The sequence below is a fragment of the Lissotriton vulgaris genome, chromosome 11 (genome assembly GCF_964263255.1).
Source record: "Lissotriton vulgaris chromosome 11, aLisVul1.2, whole genome shotgun sequence".
Taxonomy (NCBI): Eukaryota; Metazoa; Chordata; class Amphibia; order Caudata; family Salamandridae; genus Lissotriton; species Lissotriton vulgaris.
In genome coordinates, this window is record NC_141699.1 from 637,736,363 (window position 1) to 637,758,890 (window position 22,528).

Consider the following 22,528-nt stretch of genomic DNA (forward strand, 5'->3'; position numbering starts at 1 on the left):
CTGTCATCATACTTCTTGAACAGTCCAAAAATCTTCTGATGTCAGTAATTCTACACCCAGCTGTCAGTACCAAATGGCAAATACTTTGGTATTCTGCTTAGATAACTCAAGAGAAGGTGCTACTCTCTCAGCTAGTCCCTGGTTATCTCTTTCCCTTATATGTACATGCCTTAAGTGTGGCTGGTGAATTAATGCAAAGGCTTAGCTGGCACAATGCTTCCTATAATTGTCCTTAAAACATCTGTGCTGCAAAGTGTCAGCAATGTTGATCGTGCAGGAAAATGCTTCATGTTAAACAGGTGTCCATGCTGCAGTTTCTATGAATTATACAATTCTGCTTAGAAAAGCAAACCTTATGCAGTCAGATCCGGGGCTGATATCACATACCTATGATTACACACTTACTAAACCACCAATGGAAGCAGTGACCCTAGTACTGTTGTTGTTGTATGACTTTATTCATTATAAAAATATCATAAAAGTATAAACAAACCATGTCCATCAGATAAGACAATCTAGTATTAAAAAGGAACAATGTCTCAATGTCATACAATAGCTCGATAAAACACAATCGTGATGATAAAAACAAGTTAAACAAAATGTAAAATAGCATAAAATCTATACAGATTAAAAACAATTCATATAACATAGAATCCACATGTGAAGGGGAGACCTTACTATTAATCCTGGTTTTTAACGACATTCGCCTTCAATAGCTTACTTCTGTCCCACAAATTGTACTAAGGGAGGATGTATCAGATTTTAAAATGTTCAGCACCTCACTATAGTTCCTTGCTCCCAGGTTGATACATACGGGTTTGAGCCATTTTCTTCTCTGGAGTTTGTACGCCGGACAGGCAATGAGAAAGTGTGGAATAGATTCTGTGGGAGAAGCACAGGCGGGGCACTTGCGACCTTTCGCATCACAAGTATTCCACCCAACAGTAAAGTCATTGAGTGGGAGTGTTCCATGCCTCAACTTCAGGTACAATGCCCTATCTCTCGGGGACTCAATGAAGTCGAGAAAGGGCTCCAGTTTAGCGGTGGGCTTGTGGTCTAGGAATTGTTCCGTCAAAGTACCCCGCTAAGATTTAGTAGTTGCTTCTGTTGTGACCCTCTCCCAATAAGTTTTCTTTACTGCCTGTTTTGGCGGCGGAGTCTGGCTTTCCCATGCTTCCGCCAGTCCAATGTCCCCCACCAACTGTTTCAATTTGACTATCCAGGTGATCTTGTGGGCCTTGTCTAGACGTACTAATTCGCTCAGGGCAGGGGCATAGCTTGACAATTCAGGGGTCCTTCTCAATCGCACCTAAAATAATATGGTTAGTACAGATTCCTAGGGGCTGGAATTCAAAGCACTTGAAGGTACCGATAGAGCTACACACCCGGATGGCATACACATGTTCCAGGTGTAGTAATTCAGCAAACCCGCCAAGGGATATTGTTGTAATTTGCTTTTTTCTTATGCCAATCAAAACAGTTGTGTAGAAAGGGTGTCATTTTTCATAGTGCATGTAGTGGAAATGTGCATTCCTTGCTGTTGGTTGGGTCGTAATACAGCGTGTTAATCAGTGTTCTTTGGCCACTTATGACAGTGGTTCATTCTCTACACCACTGATAGCAACGCTCCTGATTTACACTACCTACATCAATCAGCCAATGGTGTTTTGGTTTGCGAGGGTCACTTTGTTGATGGAAAGCAGGTGGTATCAATTTTGGTTTCAAGCAGTGTTGGGGTGGTCCTGATGAACATGGAGGTTTTGTTCCAGATCCTGCATGCACAGATAGAAACAGCCTGCTGTCTTGTTTTTTTAAATTCTTTAAAAACTGTTTTTTTTACACTTCTTAGTCTGTAGTCTGATGGTGTCCAAGCTGGGGTTGTGCCATTGACCACAGAGAAAGTAAACTTGCTAGCTTGTCTGTAAGATAATGGAGGATGCTGTTCTTGATGATAGCTTTGGAAGTGATTAAGCTGGTTTTGAAGATGAGGGCTGGGAGAGGGAGTCAGTGGAGCTCCATCAAGATGAGGCTATGATCAAGGTTCTTCAGGCCCTCGATGAGACATGCAGCAGCTTGTAGGATGCCCTTAAGGTCTGTCAGTGTGGAGTGTTGGAGGCCATGGTGAAGTGCCTTACCACCATCCAGATTTAAGAGTACAAGGGCTTGATCCACAGTTCTGAAGTAACTTACTGAAAGACATTTTGTTTACCCTCTTTAGGAGAGAGAGAGAGAGAGAGAGATGTACCAGGCAGGCATTGTATGTTTTTTTCAATTGTGTTCTGTGAGGGTGAGTTTGTTGTCCAGTGTAAACTCAAGTGTCTTGGCATTCAGTGAGAGTTGGGGTTCGACGCTGTCTCGGTTCATGTCATCGAGCCCGGTTTGTACTGTATCTTGTTTGGTGTTCTTGGCAAATAACAGGAATTCTGCCGTCTTGTTGGGTTGAGGTTTACGTAAGTGCTGGATATCCTGGTCTGGATGATGAGCAAGCAGTGTTTGAGGCTTTGGATATCTGAAGTAGAGGAGAGATTCATGTAGAGTTGACCATCAACGGCCTATTGGTGAATCTTTGTGCTGTTGTCTGTGAGTAGAGCACCAAGCTGCTTCATGTAAAGGTTGAAGATGACAGGAGCTCTCGGTGACTCCACCTGTGATGGCCATCTTTTGTGACCTGAAGGTGCACAAGTGAACAAATTGGTGTCCGTTGGAAAGGTGATTTATCTGTACAGGGCAGATTGTCTTGCTTTCAAGTCATGGAGTTTCTAGGGTAAGCTGAAATTATATGACATCTGCACTTTTTAAGTACTCTAGATGAATGGAACATAACACGTTCACATTTCTATCACTTTAGAGCTTTAACCTCTCATCTGAGTTCTTCCTTACTTGTGCATTGTTAGCTGCCTGCTCAATTAAATGTATGAAGTCATGGGAGTTGCTTGGCTTTGCTTTCTAGATATTACTGTCTCTTTTGTCTTCTTACAGGCTAATAATTTGGTTTTCCATTCAGCACTCAAGTATTTCCAAGAATTCAAGGCGATGAGCCAGGGTAACTCTGATCATGACTATAATGGCTTGTTTGGTGGAGTGCCACATTTCATCACCTCTAGCGTGGAGCATGACTCAGTGCGTTTGCCACTGGAGCACTTGGTGAAGCTACAAGCGGCAGGTCAGTGGGTTTGCCTTATGTACCACAAAATTGAGTTAACAGAAGTGTTTTTAATGGGATACATGGGATACTTCTAATCTATATAATGGCATGGGATGTTGCTATTCTTTTTTATAGATGCCACATTTGTTGAGGTGTCTTGCGTGAGTGGACAAGCAGAAGTGGATGATGTCATTGCAGCAATTCGTCCAAGCACATGCCTTGTGTCAATCATGTTGGCTAATAATGAGACTGGAGTCATCATGGTAAGCTGATGGTTTTTTACTATCTCTTCCCATTTTAGTTTACTGCTTTTCTTTACTAAGAGATATTGGCATGCTAAACCTGGTTTGCCACAGTGACCTCTTTATGCCCCATTCAGTAGGTCACCTAATAAAAAGTTCCCTCCATCCAACAACTTTCTGCCCTTTTCCCATTGGTCCTTGTCCTCCCTTGTATTTGTTTCTCACCCTTGTGCATAATTTACTGGCTCTTTTTCCACAGCACAAATCTGTTAAAAATTCATCTGGTGTGTATATTCCACTCTCTAGTGTTTGGAGTTGAAAAGTACAGGTTAGCTTCTCCAAAAGGTAACCATTTGTGTTGTTAACCACGGGTTTGCCTGACATCGGATTCCCGCATGCAAAACCCCTGGTCTCTGACAGTTCCAAACATTTTCTTTCTTTAACGGTATTTTGCACGAAATTAATTCTGTCTTGAGAAAATTAGAAAGAAAACATTATTTCACATTCCTGCTCAGTCACATACATTGCTGATTAGGATGAAACATCTGTTGTAGTTAAAAGATGTCTGGAAGCCGAGGTGTAGATTATGATAAGATGGTTTATTGAGTAGGTTTAAGGAAGAGGCCCACCAGGAGCAGCCTCCTGCTGCTCATCCCATACTCCCAACTGTCACTCACAGGCACCCAACATTCCAGCGCATCACCATGCGCCAACATTCCACACAGTATACTCATATTGGCTGAGCAGCAGGTATAACACATCTCCCCATTTTACAGAATAGAAGAACACATTGCGACAACCCAAAGAACACCTTGCAATTGCATGAAGAGAGACAAGAAACATGTATGACAACAAATTAGATGTAAGGACATCCCATATATGTAAGGAACCATGCAATAAATAAAAAAACAACAATAATACGAATGACTGATTGAAATAATGCAATCTGATGAGGAGAAAGAAGACATACATGGAAACATATTAGAGTAAAGATGATATGATATCCCATATACATTAACACCAATGCAAATAAAAGCAATAAATAAAAGATCAACAGTTTTGCGAATACCATTTGATCCTATCGCAACTGCATAAAAAAAGACATGCAAGAAAACATAATAAATGTCACCCACATACCCCTTTCCCAAAACATAAGTAGAAAACCAAACACTCTACCACCCCCCACATCTCATACTGAACCCCACATGCCACATAACACATCAGTTGGCCAGGCTAGCATAAACTGCAGCCCACAGAGAAAATCAACACCTTAGTGGCGCAGCAGACACAACAAAGAGCATAAATACAAATCCAAACTTGAACACAAACCATCACACCATCAAAACAGTACAACACCCAATCACCCATCAAAAGAAAAACTCTCGCACTCATACGTAAGACCACGGGTGACTAGCACTCTGACATAGAACCCAACATAACAAGTACAGAAAACAGCAGGGCACTTATCTACACACTGTCATCCTAACAACAAACACCTATGCACGGGTGACTTATCCACGTACAGTCATCCCAACAATGACACCTCTGGACGGGTGACTTATCCACGCTCAAAGAAACACCAAAGGAAATGATGGTCACTGTTCTTTAGCCCACTCTGTATGACATTGTTCTGCATTCTGTCCATCAACTGTGGTTTTAGGTCGAGCAGACCTACCTTCAATGCGTAAGCATTGATGGTGTCTGCTTCAGACCTATTGTTACCCGTATTTAGGAATGAAGACACGAGTCAGACGCGCGCTTTTGAAGTCAGTTTTGACCGCGGGAGCGCGCGTCTGAGCCGCGCTTGCGCAGAGTAACTCACAGGCCCTGCTCACACACAGACACAGCCAGCCCCCACCCCTCTGCATGCACGCACACACACACACACACAAAAACAGGCGCGCGCATGCACACACAGGCACACACATACAGGCACACGGCACACAGCCCCCCTCTCCTTTACCTCACCGGAGTCGGACTCGGTCTCGCACCATCTGCCAAGGGAGCCCCGCACAGCACTCGAGCTCCTCTGCCACTCCACCAAGAAGCGGAGCTCTCCCCATAGGCATGGAGGCCCGCAGTCTCCCCGCTGGTCTTCACCCGGGCCCCTTCCTGGGACCCGGGACTTCATGCGGCACTTCTCTTCTCCGGGCTCGCGCTCGGCAAAACGAAACTGCAGAGTGGCGCGCATGCGCAGGCAGCCCCCGCCCTCCCACTCCTCATCGGCTGCACGATGCCGCTCGGCTGATTCTGGCTCGTTGTAGCTTGTAGTGCAGATTTGCAGCGTGTAGTACAGATTCACATGTGCCTTCTCTGGTACCTGGAAGCGAGCCATGATCAAAGTGTTTTTCACTTTAATATCTTCTATATGCACAGTACTTACATTCTGTCACAATTCAGTTCACTCCACTTCACTGACATTACCAGCCGGGAGAAAAACCTTTTGAGCTAGTCTTTGTCCTGTTACGTTGTGTGCTAAGCAAGGAGCAGCAAGGCATCGCAGTCTGCAAGTTGTTTTTGTTCGAAAACGTTTTCAAACATCCGCACGCCACACTAGATACCAGGAGTATTAAAGCATGTCGATCTACAACCCATTTCCTTACAAATCTGTCTAGAAGTAAATATACATATTCATTACATGGTGGAGATTTTGTGTATGTATTAATGGAAAACAATGTGACCTAATAACTCGTTATTTCCAGCCACTGTACTAATATACATGCCTTCACATGTGCAAAGTGAAATTCGATTTATTACCACAGTGCAGCAAAAGCGACACGGGGGAAAAACGCTTCACTACCTCACAGGTTGCATGTATCAATTACTTCACACCGGGAAACAAGTGTCCTAATAGTCACAGTAGCTCTTCAATGTGGGTTTACCTCGCTGCACACATGTAACACCTTGCATTGTGGTTTTTAGTTAACACCTTTTGTTTAAACAAATATGCTTGAAAAAATGCCATGGCATTAACCATATTTGCAGACTGTGGGCTTTGCCTCTTGTTAGGGAAGACTCCTGTCCACACAACAGTAGTAATAAATAGAATATTATGTTCTGTGCATCTGCATGCTATTTATGCCACGGCAGTGAAAATAAATGAGGTTCCATAGCACGGTGTGGAGAGCATCTGTACCAATGAACACATTCATGCATTTATTACTACAGTAAATGTCAGATTCCACATGATTACCACAGTAGAGTGCACTTCACGAGTAATTCACTACTTACCACCTCCGTGATTGCACATTATAGTTGATTTACAAGTGGTAACAGCTCTCCTTAAGGTCTACAGGCTTCTTCAGTTTCATTTTACCTTACTGCTTAATTTTAACCCCTTGCATCTTGATTTTCGTTAAAGATTTTTTTTAATCCAGACGAAAAAATGTCTCGACATACATCATATATGTTAAAGTCTCATTGGTACATGGAGGGGGTGGAGGAGAATTTCCTATGCAAAGCAAGTGATAATTGATAAAAAATAAATTGCATCTTCTCGGACTATCAAAGCCCTTTTCAGCATAATCATAAAAGGGCACTTTTGGGGGCACTATTGTATTATATCAGCAGTAGGAGGTCACAGTGTCCCTGCTACGTTGACACTACACAGGGTTCTCTATTTAACGATGGCACTCAACATGGCAGAACCTCCAGTTCCTATAAAAGCACACGTTCGCAACTGAATTTCTTTTTTTGTTTTGCTGAGCACACTCATCCTGTTTTAAATTTTTTTTTAAGGCATGTATCTTCCTTATGAGTTTTGATCGTTATTAAAATGCACATGGGTGTAATATCGATCTACATCCCCAGTTCATCTCCATTTAAAGATAGTATATTTTTTCTCACACATAGTCATGCAGCTGACATTATGTCCGGCCATTCGATTTGCCCATTCCCCTAAATGCCTGCGTCAAAAACGCCATCATGCACCTCAGAGTCATTGCTGCGCCGCACCCTGACAAGAGCGTTCAGACGCGCCTCGCGCTGGCTCCTGGGACCCGTGCCGGGGTCGTACCCTGCTGCTCTCAGCTATACTGTTACTCTGAGCTCACTACAAAACCCCACACACACAACCCCCACACACACAACACCACACCACACACAACCCCACACATACTATCCCCCACACACACTACCCCCACACACAACACCCCCACACACAACCCCTCCACACACACAACCCCCACACACAACCCCACACACACATACAACCCCACACACACATACAACCCCACATACACAACCCCACACACACAACCCCACACACACAACTCCACACACACAACCCCACATACACAACCCCATACACACACAACCCCACATACAACCCCACACACATCCCCACACACACACACCCACACACACAACCAGATGCACACAACCAAAAGCACACACAACCCCAAACACAACACCCACCCACAAACACACACACACAACCCCAAACACAACACACACAACCACACACACACCATCACACACACACAGCCACACACACAACCACACACAACCACACACACAACCACACACACAACCATCTATCTATCTATCTATCTATCTATCTATCTATCTATCTATCTATCTATCTATCTATCACACTCACTCTATCTCTCTATCGCCCTCACTCTATCTCTCTATCGCCCTCACTCTATCTATCGTCCTCACTCTATCTATTGCCCTCAGTCTATCTATCTATCTATCTATCTATCTATCTATCTATCTATCTATCTATCTATCTATCTATCTATCTATCTATCTATCTATCTATCTATCTATCTATCTATCTATCTATCGCCCTCACTCTATCTGTCTATATATTGCCCTCACTCTATCTATCACCCTCACTGTGTCTGTCTGTCTGTCTGTCGCCCTCACTCTAGCTATCTATCGCCCTCACTCTATCTATCTATCGCCCTCCCTCTATCTATCTATCGCCCTCCCTCGATCTATCGCCCTCCCTCTATCTATTGCACTCTATCTATCACATCACCACAGCATCACTCGGCACCACCGCAGCATCACTCAGGGGCACCACAGCATCACTCAGGGGCACCACAACATCACTCAGGGGCACCACAACATCACTATGCGCTACCACAGCATCACTGAACGTCACAGCATCACTCATCGCCACCACAACATGACTCGGCCCCACCACAGCATCAATCTGTGCAACCATTCAACAACAACTGGTTCAAATATGTTCTCTCAATGTTTCAAACTTTATTACAAATGTCACAAAAAAAGTCAATATTAACTTCTGTTCTTGGATTTTCGTCACAATAAAATACACTGAACATAATCTTCACAAAAGTTATTTACAAAAGTTTAAGCTATTGCCATTATAAATTACAATAACTTTTATTTAAGTATTAATTATTAAAAAAATTATTGTTATTTGCAATATCAATACATCTAAGTCACGTAAATACAACACATATTGCATTACAAATGCTATAGGTGTCACATTTGCGAAAGTTATAACTATTGGCATTGTAAATGACAAAGCTATTAATTTCGCTATTTTCAAAACCAACATATAAATAAAAAAATTGTCATTTACAATACCAATAGCTCAAACTTTCCTAATGCGAGACCTATTGCATTGCAAATGCTTGTTTGAATTTGTCACCCCGAGTGGGATGGGTATGCTCAGACGTGAGTCCCATGCTCTCCACACCACTGGATTCAAGCAAGCCGGGCTGAAGACGGCTGGAATGCCAGAAACCGGTCCTCGGAAGCTTGTTTCCGGTCCAGGGAAGGCATGGCTTGGCAGTTCGGGCTGGACTGTTCCCATGAGGCACAGGGTCAGACTGATTTGCATATGGCCATGTCTGAACTGGGGTGGTGTGGAGGGCAAAAAAAACGATGGATTTGGGCCCAGATCTCTGTACTGGGGTGAATGTATGACATTGTTCTGCATTCTGTCCATCAACTGTGGTTTTTGCATTTATCCATGCTCAGTCATCCCAACAACGAACACCTCTGTCACCTCAAAATCATAACATCTAAATCAAAAAGAAATAGAAGACCTACCCCTGATTAGATGACCTTCGCCTCAACAGTCATCCTTAACACAAACACTCATGTAGGAAATTATGACTTACCCCCCTCCCCCGAACAGTCATCCTTAAGAACAAACAAAACAATTCCTCCATACTGAAAAACATGTGCAACTAGTGCACTGTAGAGGTTTGACACTCACACTATGATTAATCTATCACTGGAAACCTTTAGGTGACTTACTCCATTCAGTCATCCTATTGACAAACATCATCTCATAACATAAGCAGCGGTAGGAATACACACTTGCACATCCTGGTATTGTGGTAAAAGTAAACATAATATAATATTCTGGCCATGTGACTTAACTTGAATGAGAAACTGAAACGTGACCGCAGACTAGCAACAAATGCTAATGAAGAGACCGAACATGCCCATCCAGAGACCCATCATTTCACCGAAACCATACTTCAGGATCAAACCAAACACCTGCCAGTCTACGCTTAGTAAATTTGATGAAACTCTTCAACACAGTAAAGTGCACTGTAGAGATTAAGGAGCATAAATATAATCTCTAAAGCGGATGACAAGCCTTTCACCAACCGGTGAGCGATCTCTCATCCGACGTTCCTCCACAAAGTGAATACCTGGTGTCACTACACTGTCACTGGCATAATTACTGCATAATTACTGCTGCTCTGGTTTCCGAGACTTTTAACAATTGCCGTGATGGTGATGGAGCTAGCATGGGAAAACCCAAGGCACATTTGAATCAGATGCAGGTACGCGCTACATGGTCATCTTACAGCATGATGACGATTTGGTATCCTTGTATGGACAAGATACAGTCAACAATGAAGAAAGAAAATAAAGCCTTTTCAGAAGATTGTAACGAAGAAAGGAATACACAAAATTCCTCCCAAACAACAAAGATGTCTGCCATAGCACAATTGTACATACGCTTTCTTTGGAAAATAGGCCCTCCATCCATGCTGACGTCAACTGGAGCATGTACATTTTGCCTCGCGCTGGGATGAGTGCCAGAGCTGGAATTCAAAAGTAAGTAGCCTTGCGCATATGTCACGTGGCAGAACCAATGTGATATGTAAAGTTCAAACGACAATTCCAACAATATGCGCAGTGTACTCACAGTTCATGCTCGGCCCACGATGCATCATCCCAGCACACGAATGAGGTTCACCAACAACTGCTCCTCGTAAAACACTAGTCGGCAACAACACGCATTGTAAATGGCAGTTCCCCTCACCGTCAGTAACACAGGCTCACTCCAGACTGACTTAAATTGCCGCTGCCAGGTCTCCTAAACAAACAGTGCCCATTCCACAATCCAATACACTGCTGGATCCTCTGCCAGATGATTGAAACAGTTTCCAAAATATGTAAATACCAACACCAGTGCCGTTCACAGTGACAAGACACTGACAATGCACCAATACAGCTCACAGTGAAGATACTTCTGTAAGATTTTCCAGGATCCATAAACAAAACGCTGCCGGTTACCCTCAGCTAAGACAATCCTCTCATAAGGCTTGCTAGGTTTCGCAAACAAAATAGTGCTAGTTCCCCTCAGTGAATTTTTTTTTCTTGTAAGCACTGTCCGGCTCCAAAACGAAACAGAAGTGGTTTCTTTCCCCCAAGCACTGACCAAAATTGCCAAAACTCAACATTACAGGTCATGCATAGGGCACTACCGGTTGACACCATTCTCTTGAACATCCAGACATGTGATAAACAGAAGCACACCCTGTCAGGGAAGTCCGATGTAGAGGACACTGGTGGGCTGCAGGTCTTTCTGTATCTCACTGTAGTTTTACTCTCCTTTAAATTACTTTTAAAGTTTTCCTATTCTAAGGATTCTTCAGGCATTTTGTTCTTCGTAATCTTGGGTTTCATTCTTTTTTTATTCAGTTTACACACACAGGTTCTTCTTTTAAAAAATATTGCCAAAAATGTTGTAATAAAAAGAGCCTACCTGCTGCTCAGCCATACTCCAATTGCCACTCACAAGCCTCCACTGGATCCAAGTCCCTCTCTGTACACCAACGTAGCAGTACTTTCTATGCTCCTCTATATCTTTTCTTAGTGCCTGGGGCTCAGGATACATCACGCAAGCCTTAAGCCAATTCTGAGAGTTATGTGAATCTTCCTAAATCCCTGCGATGCTTCAAACTATAAAGTTGAGCAAATGCGAAAGCACTACCGGATGCTCCTTGCCTATTATACCTCTCAACAGTCTTATCCCTGCACTTGATCAAAAAAGGACTCTCCATTGCTAACTTTATAACTGTTGGGAACCATGCCTGCATCTTCCAAAATGGTGTCACTAAACTATTCAACACCTCTGCCTTCTTCATTGTAGCAGCACTGGCTGAATCATCGAGAAAGAGGGACTGCATATGCTCTCATCTTTGACCAATCCTACACAATTGCATCCACTGTCTTTCCATCTGCACTGCAATAGTCTTTGACTCTCTGGGTGACTCTGGATTGTAAAATAAGCATCTTTGAGGTCTAACTTGATCAACAAATACCCTTCCAACAACAAATCTCTCAATAGATAGATACCCTCCATCTTGAAATGATTCTAAGTCACAAACTGATTCAATGTTCTTAAATATTTGACAGGTCTCCATCCTTTGCCTTTCTTTTCCACAAGAATATCTGTACTCGCAAAACCTATCATGTTGTTCACTTCCAGTTTCGCGTTGTTTCTTAACATCTAAATATCACATCCTCTGACTCTTTGTGAAAACACTACTCCCTCGGCTCTTTTTCCTGAAAGGACTCCTTCTCCAGTTCTATTAAATAATCTTTTACTGCAGAAATAACCCATGGGTTGTCGTTATCTTTTTCCATTGATCACTGATAGTTTCAATCTTCCTCCTACCCCTTCTAGGGTAGAACCAATATTCATACTCACCTTGACTCTTGATGTTGAGCCTTGACCACCGGCTCAAGATGCTCTTTTTCAACATCTTCTACCTTTCTGGAAAAAGACACCAGAAGGCTGGCTTTAGAAACCGCCTCCTTGATAGCCAGTACTTTGTACTCGAGAATAACAAAACTTGTAAAATCCACGGCTGAGAGGTTGCCCTCTCCTCCTGGCCCTTCCATAAAACCTGTTCCCGAGAACTCTCTTCTCATTGAAACCTGAGCGTTGTCTAGACTTGTGAAGTTCTGGACATACTTTGTGATATTTCTAACCAATCCGTCTCCGAACAGGAGATCTTTACACTCATCAGAGGACTCTTTGACACTTAAATCTGACACTGTCGGATTTATCCTCATCAGGATGGTCTTTTGTCTTTTGGCCAACAATCCTGCAATGGCATAGCCAATTAAACAAATTGCCCTTTGGCACCAGCCATACAGAAGATAGAATTTACATATTTCCCTTAACATAGGCTTGTTCAACTTGATCAAAAAGTCTTGCAACTGGACTAAGAATGTTAAGAACTTCATCCTGGCAAGATTTCAGTGACTTTAAGAATCCTTACCTCGGATCCTTTTCCTTTTATAAAGTGTCACTAATCACCAAAATAAACTTATTTTTAGAAAAATATATTATAATCAAACAATCCTTCAACTCCATAAATTGGGTTAGAAAACAGTTAAATATAAATCTTTGAAACCTTTCTACTCTATACAATTTGAAATTCTACTCAATAAAACCAACTCGCAAGTAGCTCTTAAGTAATACATATGAGCTCAGAAACATCAATCAAAAGAGGAGGAACATGGAACCTTGGAAAACCTATTGGGATTTGAGTATTCTGTTGATTTGTGATATTGTTGGAATTACGCTGCTGGAACTTTTAAAGGTTTTTCTGCCCTTAAGATGTAAATAAAGGTTGTTATGCATAATGCTAGCCTCCAGTCTTACCATCAAATCCAGCCAATTCTCTTTGCCTAGTTTCTTTGGGTCTCGGTGAAACGCATCTGTCCTTAATTTCCTGTGTTGTGGCAATCTCTCTGAAAACCAAAGATTATGCAGGCCTTCATAATAAGTAAATACAAATACCACTGTCACTTGTCAGAACTGGTCTGACTGGTTTCTGGGCTCAGACATCAGCAAAATCCATGCCAGAATCAAGGGCAGGATAGTCCTTCAGGACTGAAGGAGCACACAACAGTTTGAATAAATGAGGCAACCCTGTGGCTTTTGCACCCCATTTGACCAAAAGAGGGTTAAAATACATGACGACCCCTCTCCAAATCAATACTTGGTTTCATCTCTGTTGTCTTGGAAGGTGGAGGCCTGCACATAATTGCTAGGCACGGAAGACACCAGATCATGATTTGACTATGTGCTAAAATGCTGCCCTCCATCTAGATTAGGGCAAAGTGTGAAATGAGTAAACATGTGTAGATTTGCCTTGTAGCTGCAACCTAGTGAGGGATGTGCCTTATCTACGTGCTGAGGATCTGAATTGCATATACATGAGAAGTGGCGTGATCCCTAGGAACACTGACACAAGGCCCAGCTGACCGGAAAGATCTTCCTGAGGGTAGATCATAGACTGACCCTGGCAAAGAGTCATGAGATTATCACAGCTCAACTTCCAAGGAGAAAGCAAGAAAGACATTTTGATTGTTAAGCTGCTGTAGCATGTCTTTGATGCAGGGGTGATCCTGCACTGTTTCTGACCTATCTGAGGCAAAAATGGTGCCTTATTCTCCTGCCCTTCGGCCCAAGAAGGGCTAAGAAGCAGTCAGAATTCACACTCTAGCTTTGGACCCAATTCCTCTGACTAAAGAAAGCCACCCTGACTACAGAACCAAACTATCTGTATAACCCTTAAGGCTCTGGAGATATCGCTGCTTGACGTTCCTAGTTGAGACTGGTAGCATCAGTGACTGTAGTGGGCAGCCCCATTCCCACTGGTACGTTCAAATCCGCTCTGGAAAATCTTAATCCCCCTTTGCATCAGTCCCCTTGAGTAGCATTGACGTCTGTAATTGTTGGACTCCAGGGAACTCATTTGACTAGACAGCTCCCCTAGTGAGCACAGGGGATACCTGTACATTTATACACCCCACAATATTACTTCAATAGCATGCCCACAGATGGATGAATCGGAGGCAGTGTTAAACCTCAGTTTCATGAGTAAATGTGCCTCTGAGATAAGGCACCTTACAACATTTAAAAATACAGTAATTTAAATAAGGACAGAATCAATAATCGAGTTTTAGAGCAGGATTTGACATTTTAGGTTTAAAGTATTTTATTGAAGCAGGGTAAGGAAGGAAACAACAAAGTACATGAAAAAGAAAACCACAGGTGCCCTCATAATCAGTGCGTACGGTACATTAGATACATCAGAGCAATTCTTTCGCCACAGTGGGCACCATCATGCTTGGAAACACAGCTCGCGCACCCGTGGGTGAAGACAAAAAAAGGGGGGGAGGAAAGGGAAAAAGGGAAAAAGAAAAAAGGGTGGGGAAAACAATCCTGCCCCATGTCCCACCCAGCCAACCACCCCCCAACTCCCACACCCCGTCCCCACCCCCTGTACTGTGCCGTCAACCACTCGCTCTCCCATCGTAGCAACCTATCGTGTGCCCCCGCTACCAAATGCCGTCCTAGACCAATCAAACAGGCGGGTCCGGCGGCGGTGTCAGCCGCAACAGTCTGAGATACCTAGGGCAGGTGATTTCTTTGAATTCAGAGCACAACAGAGTATGGAAAGGCGCCCACAGCTCCTCAAAAGCATCTACGTCCCCTGCCACCACTAAGGACAGCTTCTCCATGCCAAGGACATGCCACAATCTGTGCAGCCAACCGACAACAGTGGGGAGCGTGGTGGATCGCCAGTGTATGAGTATGTTTTGTACAGCCGACCCCAAAGCTATCGCTATCTGTCTACCCCTTTTAGATCTGAGAGGGTACATCAATCCATTCGGCAATCCCAATAGGACGTAAGCAGGGAATCGGGGCAGCTCTATCCCAAAACATTTGTCAACCTCATTGAGGACCTCCTCCCAGTAAGAAGCCAAAAGGGGGCAGTCCCACAAGATATGGGTAAGCGTGCCATTCTGACCACAGTTACGCCAGCACGTCCCCGGTATAGATCTGTCCATCTCATGTAATTTCTCAGGAGTTCGGTACCAATAGGTGGAAATTTTGGTAAAGGTCTCCGTGAGCCCTGTGTGATAGGCAGAGTGGCGCGCCCGGTAGGAGATGTGGTCCCATTCAGTATGACTCAGCACTCGGCCAAGCTCCCGCTCCCAGCGCTCCCTACCCGGGTTGTGGATATGAAAGGGGGGGGGCTGCAGCATCTTATACAAATCGGAGATAAGCTTAGCGTCCGACGTGCGAGTGACTAGCCAGCGCTCGTACCCCGTGATCTCCCGGTCTGCCGTCGCCCGCACTTGAGGCTGTAGCGCCCAGTGGCGCGCCTGCATATACCGCATACGCTCCGTCTCGGGGAGGCCATAATCCCGACGTAGGTCCTGGAAGGGGACGACACCCTCTGGGCCATATAGACGAAACAGGGTGCAGCAACGTGCCGTGCGCCAATGATCGTAGGCTCCATACCCGGGCCAAAGTCCGGATTGCCAATCAGAGACGTGAAGGGTGAGGGAAAGGTAGTGAGTTCATGCCTAGTAGCCACCGAGTCCCACACCCGAAGCGGGACCCGCGTCACAAAGGAGGCGTAAAGGTTAGGGGGCCGATGGGCCCGTCTCAGGAAAGGCACCTCCTGTAGCGTTCTGCCTGCTACCGCTTGGTCCTGAAACAGCCAGTGTTTATCCGACTCCCACCGGCTCCACTCCACCAAATAGCACAATTGGGCGGCCTGGAAATATTTCTGCAAGTCTGGTATCCCTAGACCTCTAGACTCAGGCGCCAGCGTAGCTATGGTCCGTTTGATCCGAGGCCTACGGCCCTGCCACACAAAACGTGCGATGGCCGATTTAGTCTCCGCGAGCCATCCTTTGGGGGGCTGCAGCGGGAGCGCCCTAAACAGGTACAGCACCTGAGGTAGAAGGGTCATCTTCACTGCGGCCACCCTGCCCAGCAGCGATAACGTGCCCTTATCCCACCGGGCCAATTCCTCTCTGATTTTCGTACTCAAAGCCGTGTAATTGGCCGTGACCATCGCGGGGAGTGAGGGTGCCAAGAGGATCCCCAGATACGGAATCCGGTCCCCCGACCAGCTCAAAGGAAAAAGCCTCTGCAGGTCAGCTCTGGTGGCGCCATTCAGCGAGATATCGAGGGCAGCAGACTTCCCGAGGTTCACTTTGAAGCCCGCCACCGCGGCAAAGAGGTCCAATTCCGCGATACATGCAGGCAGGGACCTCCGTGGGTCATAGAGCGTCAAAATGACGTCATCCGCGTAGAGGCTGAGCGCATGGCGAAACTCTCCCATCCTGACCCCCGCGATATCGGGGTTCTGTCGGACCCTTTGAGCAAACGGCTCCATATAAAGAGCGAAGAGCAGAGGGGACAGCGGGCATCCCTGTCGTGTACTACGTTCTATTGGAAAGGGTCGGGAGCTGCCCCCATTCACCCGGACCACCGCAGACGGAAACCGGTAGCAGTTGAAAATCAGGTGCCGGAACTTCTCGCCGACCCCAAACTTGCCAAGGACCTTCTCTAGATAGGGCCAGTGCACCCTGTCGAACGCCTTTTCAGCGTCTATGGAGAGGAGCATGCGTTCCCCGGGAATCCTGGAGGCCTTCTCAAGAATATGAGTCACCCTCTTCGTGTTGTCCACTGTCTGCCTGTCTGGCACGAAGCCGGCCTGATCCGAGTCGACCATGCCCGGGAGATGAAGTGCCAGACGTGCTGCCAGTATGCTAGTGAAAACCTTCAGGTCCGTGTTCAGTAGCGAAATAGGGCGGTATGACCCGCAGGCAGTCCGGTCCTTGCCCGGTTTCGGGATCACGGAGACCGTGGCCTGGAGAAATTCAGGGGGGATGGCACCCGGCTCCGAAAATGTATTGAATAGGCGCGTCAGCAGAGGCGCAAGTTCCTGACAGAAGGTCTTATAGAAAAGAGGGATAAAGCCATCCGGTCCCGGGGCCTTACCCGTCTTAAGCCGGGAGATCGCCGTAACCACCTCCTCGATCCGAATCTCCCGTTCCAGATACTGGGCCTGTTCCGGTGTTAACGATGGGAGCGACACCGATTCCAGATAGTCCGCCTCCGCCCGGGCGTAGGGGGACTCGACAGTGTAGAGGTCAGCGTAGAAGTTACGGAAAACGTCCGCAATTCGTTCGTCCTCCGTGACTGACCCTCCGGCAGGAGTAACCAGCTCATTCACTCGGTGCTGCTGATGTTGCACCCTAAGCTTGTGCGCCAAGAGCCGGCCGCACCTGTCTCCACCGGTGTAATACTTGTGCTTCAGGCGAAGCATCGCGTACTCCGCCGGTCAGTGTCAAGAGCAGACAAGAGTTTCCTGGCGGCCTTCAGTTGCCTCCAGACTCTGGGGGCGCCCGTTCTATGATGTACCTGTTCCAGCTCCCGCACCTGCTGAGTAAGCTCGTCCCTCTTGAGCTGGCGATCCTTGTTCTCCGCCGAGGAGATAGCGATAAATTCGCCCCGGAGCACAGCCTTCAGGGCAGCCCATTGCGTCGCGCGGGAGGTGTCTTCGTTGTCGTTTACCCGCTGGAAGTCCGTTATGGCCGCGCGAATCTGTTGCACCGTCGAGCGCCTGTGCAGCAGCGTGTCCCGGAGACGCCAGACCCCTCTCGGACGAGCCACCGGGGGTAGACTGAAGGTACCCTCCACCGGCGCATGGTCGGAAAGAGAGAGGACCCCTATGTCGGCATTCGAGGCTAGTGCGAACATCGGGCCCAACACTAGAAGATGATCCAGTCTCGCGTAGGACTTGTGCGCATGAGAGAAATAGGAATACGCGCGGGTCGCGGGGTGGAGGCGGCGCCACATGTCGTACATATCGAGCTCCTCCAGCCGGGTACGAACCGAGCCCGAAAGCTCTCCCAACTGGTGGCGCCGTTGCACTGACCTGTCCAGAGTCGCATCAAAGACCAAATTCAATTCCCCCCCTAGCACAATGTGCCTATCAGAGGTGGACGCCACGTCTTCCAATGCCCTGAGCAAAAATTGGTCTTGATGGTCATTGGGGCCGTATATAGAGCCTACAGTTATCACCAAGCCCCCCACCTTGATCCTATATGCCAAAAGTCTCCCTTTCTGTTCCGCTACCTTCTGCAAAACCTCCCCTCTGAACCCCCTAGAGAACAAGAGCGCTACACCTGCCGTGTTAGAAGCACTGGAGGAAAAGAGCTGCGTGGGGAACTTGGGGGTGCGTATTCTGGGACAATCCTTGGCCAGCAGATGGGTCTCCTGCAGTAGGCAGATGTCGGCCTGAGAGTTCTCCAACAGAGACAGGACGGCCCGCCTTTTAACCGGGTTATTCAGCCCCTTCACATTCAGAGTAACAACTTTAAGAGCCATCAAGGAGGGGAACCCCAGAAACGCACATGAAGGCGGGCAAGGCCCAGCGGGCGAAACACAGAGGCCACAACAAGAAACCTCAGCACACAGCGAAAGCAAACATCCCTACGGCACAGTACAGTCCCCGAACCCCAAAACCCCCCAACTGAGTGGACCCCCCCCTTCCCCCGGAACTTCACACACCCAGCTCCATACTGCCCCCAACTCCCATCCCCCCAACAAACCCCCCAACTCGAAACATTCCCCTGCAACTCCCCTTCCCACCCCGCTTCTCAGGCCATTCAAAAAAGTCATTGTCCCAGTCCGGTCCTTATCGGACAAGGCCGTGGAAAGTCGATTAAGTGGACGTCCAGCCACCACCACCAGCACCCCCGTCCCCCCCCTGCCCCCAGAACCCTCGCACCTGCAATGATGAAAAGCTAATGTAGACTCCCCCCGGAGTACGTTCAGGCCGTCAAGGCCACATCACTGTTCGCTGTTGCTCTGGAGGCCTCCAGGATAGCGCTCGACATGTCCGCCCGAATCGTGGGCGAGTCAGGTCGCTCCGGTGGAGGGGAGCGCCTCTCCCCGATCTGCTGCCAACCATCTCGAGTGCTTCGCCTGCGGCGCGGTGCCGGGGTGTCTGCATCCGAGGCCGTGATTCCCAGTACGGCGCAGACATCCTGGAGGGACCGGAGCTGGTGCAGTGTCCCGTTCCAACGGAAGATCAAGCGGAAGGGGTGCCCCCAAGAATACTGCGTTTCATGCTCCCTAAGGAAGTCCGTGGCAATTTTGAAAGATTTCCTCTTCTGCAGCGTGACCGTGGATAAGTCTTGATAGAGAGCCACCGGGTGATCTCTGAAGCGGAAAGGCTGCTGCCTCCGTGCCTCGCGGAGAATCCGCTCCTTCAGGGGGAAGTCCGGCAGAAAGGCCAAAATGTCCGGGGGGGGCGCCGAGGCTCTGCGAGGGCGGCCCACCCTGTGCGCCCTGTCGATGCGGACTTGAAAGTCCTCTGACTCCCCCAAGATTGCGCGGAAGAGGGCCTCCAGGTAGGCGGTCACGTTGTCACCCTCCTCGTTGGACGGGACGCCCCGGACCCTGATATTGTTCCGCCTGGACCGGTTTTCGAGGTCTTCGGCGTGGGCCTGCAGCTCAATCTGTTGCTCCCGCAGCCGCAGGACCTCCTGCTGCAGGTGGGTGATCTCTTCATCTCTGGAATGACCTGCCTCCTCCACAGTGTTAACTCGCTCCTCCAGGGAGTCCACTTCTCTCCGGACTTCCCGGACCTCTCCGGCCACCTCTTGCTTCAAAGTCTGAAAATCCTCCCTCAGGGAGCTAAACAGCGACTCCAGGAACGATCGAGTCACTGGGGGCTCTCCGCCGTCAGCGCCTCTGGAATGGGCCGGGGAGCTCGGGCGGCCTGGCTCCCCCCGCTTCGCAGGGCACCACGTCCCAACATGTCCGGCAAAGTTCGGTCGCCCCTCCTCTGACCCCTGGCATTCGACATCTTGGCGGGCGGGAGTCACCGATGGCCGCAGCTTGGTAAAGAGGCGCCTAAGGTCAGGGCCGCTGAGCAGCGGAAGCCGGTCGGGCACTCCGTCGTCGGTCAGGAAGCACTGCAGCGCTGAGGCCCGGATCAAGGCTGGACGGCCGGTCCGAGGTCTCCAAAATGGCCCCCCAGTCCAGTCAATGGGGCCAACGCCCAGGGAACGAGGCCTACCTCCGTCCCGGGTCCAAATGCGATGCACACAGTCGAAGGGCAGGCTCGCAGGGCGAGTGACAACTGGGGCCGGCTGGGCGTGCAAGTACTCCGGAGGCGCGACTCTACTCCGCCACGGCCAGGGGTGGGCCGGAGCAGCCACGTGGAGCAGGCGTTCTCGAGCCCCGGTCTTGCGATGTAGTCGTAGGCCAGCTACGCCTCCGTCGCCGTTCTCCGCTCGGCTCCGCTCCGCCGGCAAAGGCCGCCTCGGCACCCACTCGATTGCTACAGCGCAGGCACTCCGACAGGCCACTCGCAGTCGCCAGATCACGCCGCCGGGGCCCCAAGCCCGAAGGTCTCGCGGCTCTCGGGCTTCCCACAAGTCGATCAGCGGGCGCCGTCTCAGGCGGTATCCGGCCGGAATCACCACCGCGGCGGGACACCTGGGGCTCGCCGACTGCTCCACACCACCGCGGGGGTCACCAGGTGTGGTTACCGCTCGATCCGGGGGGAATCAGCGGATATAAGCGGTGCAGGGTTTCCAGGGGCTCGGGAGCTCACGGCAAGTGCGTCCTCTCAGCCCGCCATCTTGGCCACGCCCCCAGGATTTGACATTTTAAAGATTTATTTAAAAAAATTTGAAAGGTGTGGTGCAGAAATTATAAGGTGCAGATGCATAAAGAATCATTAGTGACATGAAGACTCACACTAAATAGGACAATACAGAATAATGTGCAAATCAGAAACATTCTTCGTATTTTAACCCAGGTTCCTAGCATGAGTAGACCTATTATACACAGAGCCATGGGCTAGAGTGTGGATGAACGAGCAATGTTGGCAGACTTCCCTATTGACAGGGCACTAGACAAGGTTGTCCGCTGTACCCATTCGCTCTTATATTAGAACCACTAGCTTGCATGGTTTTAGCGCACCCCGGTATAGGAGGCTTCCAGGACGAATCAAGGACACTTAGAGATGAACGGATCTCACTGTATGCCGACGACATCCTTCTGTATGTTACTAACCCTATCATGATACTTTCCATTATACTTTGGATATTTGAGGAATATGGGGCTTATTCTGGATATAGAATTCACTGGGACAAGTCAAGCCTCTATCCATTAGGCGGACACTTAGGTGCACGAGACCTCCCCGGACACTTCCGCATGGATAGGGAAGGGTTTCGATATCTAGGCGTCTATGTAACCACAAACACCACCGTGAGTCTCACCCACAGCATCTGGAGGGTTCTGATAGAATTCCATAGAGACGTTGTAAGGTGGAGATTATTCTTCCTGACACTATTAGGCAGAGAGGCCATTATAAAATGGCCACGCTGCTGAAGCTGCTTTACATTCTTCTAAAGACATACTATAAGATTCCGGAGAATATCTTTGTGACAATAGATGGAGAGATACGCACACTCCTATGGAACGAAGGACACCTGAGGGTGGCACTATGGAGACTCCAGCACAATCAGTACAATGGAGGTGTTGTGCTTCCAGACATCAGATCCTACGATCAGGTAGCCCACTTACTAGTAATTAATGAATGGGAATACTTGCTGGGCGACCATCTAAGAAGGGCGCCAGTTCCAAACATGTGCATATCCGCATTAAATTTACGGGGGCATGCAAGTCAGAAAATTACTGCCGGCAACACAAAGGATGGTCGAAGCTTGGAAGCGGGTGGAACTACAAATGGGTTGCCATAAAAGACTAACTTGTGAAACCCTAAAGGAGGGAACGGCCTGCCAGCAATGGAGATTCCAGACTTCGGACACAATCAGGATATCCAGACTGGGCGACCTCCTGAAGGATGAATCCTTGATCTCCTTCAGCTCCCTCCAACGTGTATATTCGCTGAATGACACCCAGCGGTTCAAATACTTACAATTGCAACATGCATGGAGGGTGGAGGGGCTGGACCTGCACTATCTCCCCGAGTACGCACTCCTGGAGGGGAGACTGCTCCAAGTGGAAATACTTGACAAAGCCGTCTCGTGGACATACAAAACA

At 47.8% G+C, this 22,528-nt stretch overlaps 1 protein-coding gene across 1 annotated transcript in view; it reads left to right on the forward strand.

The window, feature by feature from the left end:
• SCLY (selenocysteine lyase) overlaps positions 1-22,528 on the forward strand; it is a 188,217-nt gene that overhangs the window by 34,537 nt on the left and 131,152 nt on the right. The window contains 2 exon segments of the mRNA XM_086943733.1: positions 2,980-3,163; positions 3,281-3,408. Of these exon segments, the coding sequence (XP_086799859.1) occupies positions 2,980-3,163; positions 3,281-3,408 (312 nt within the window).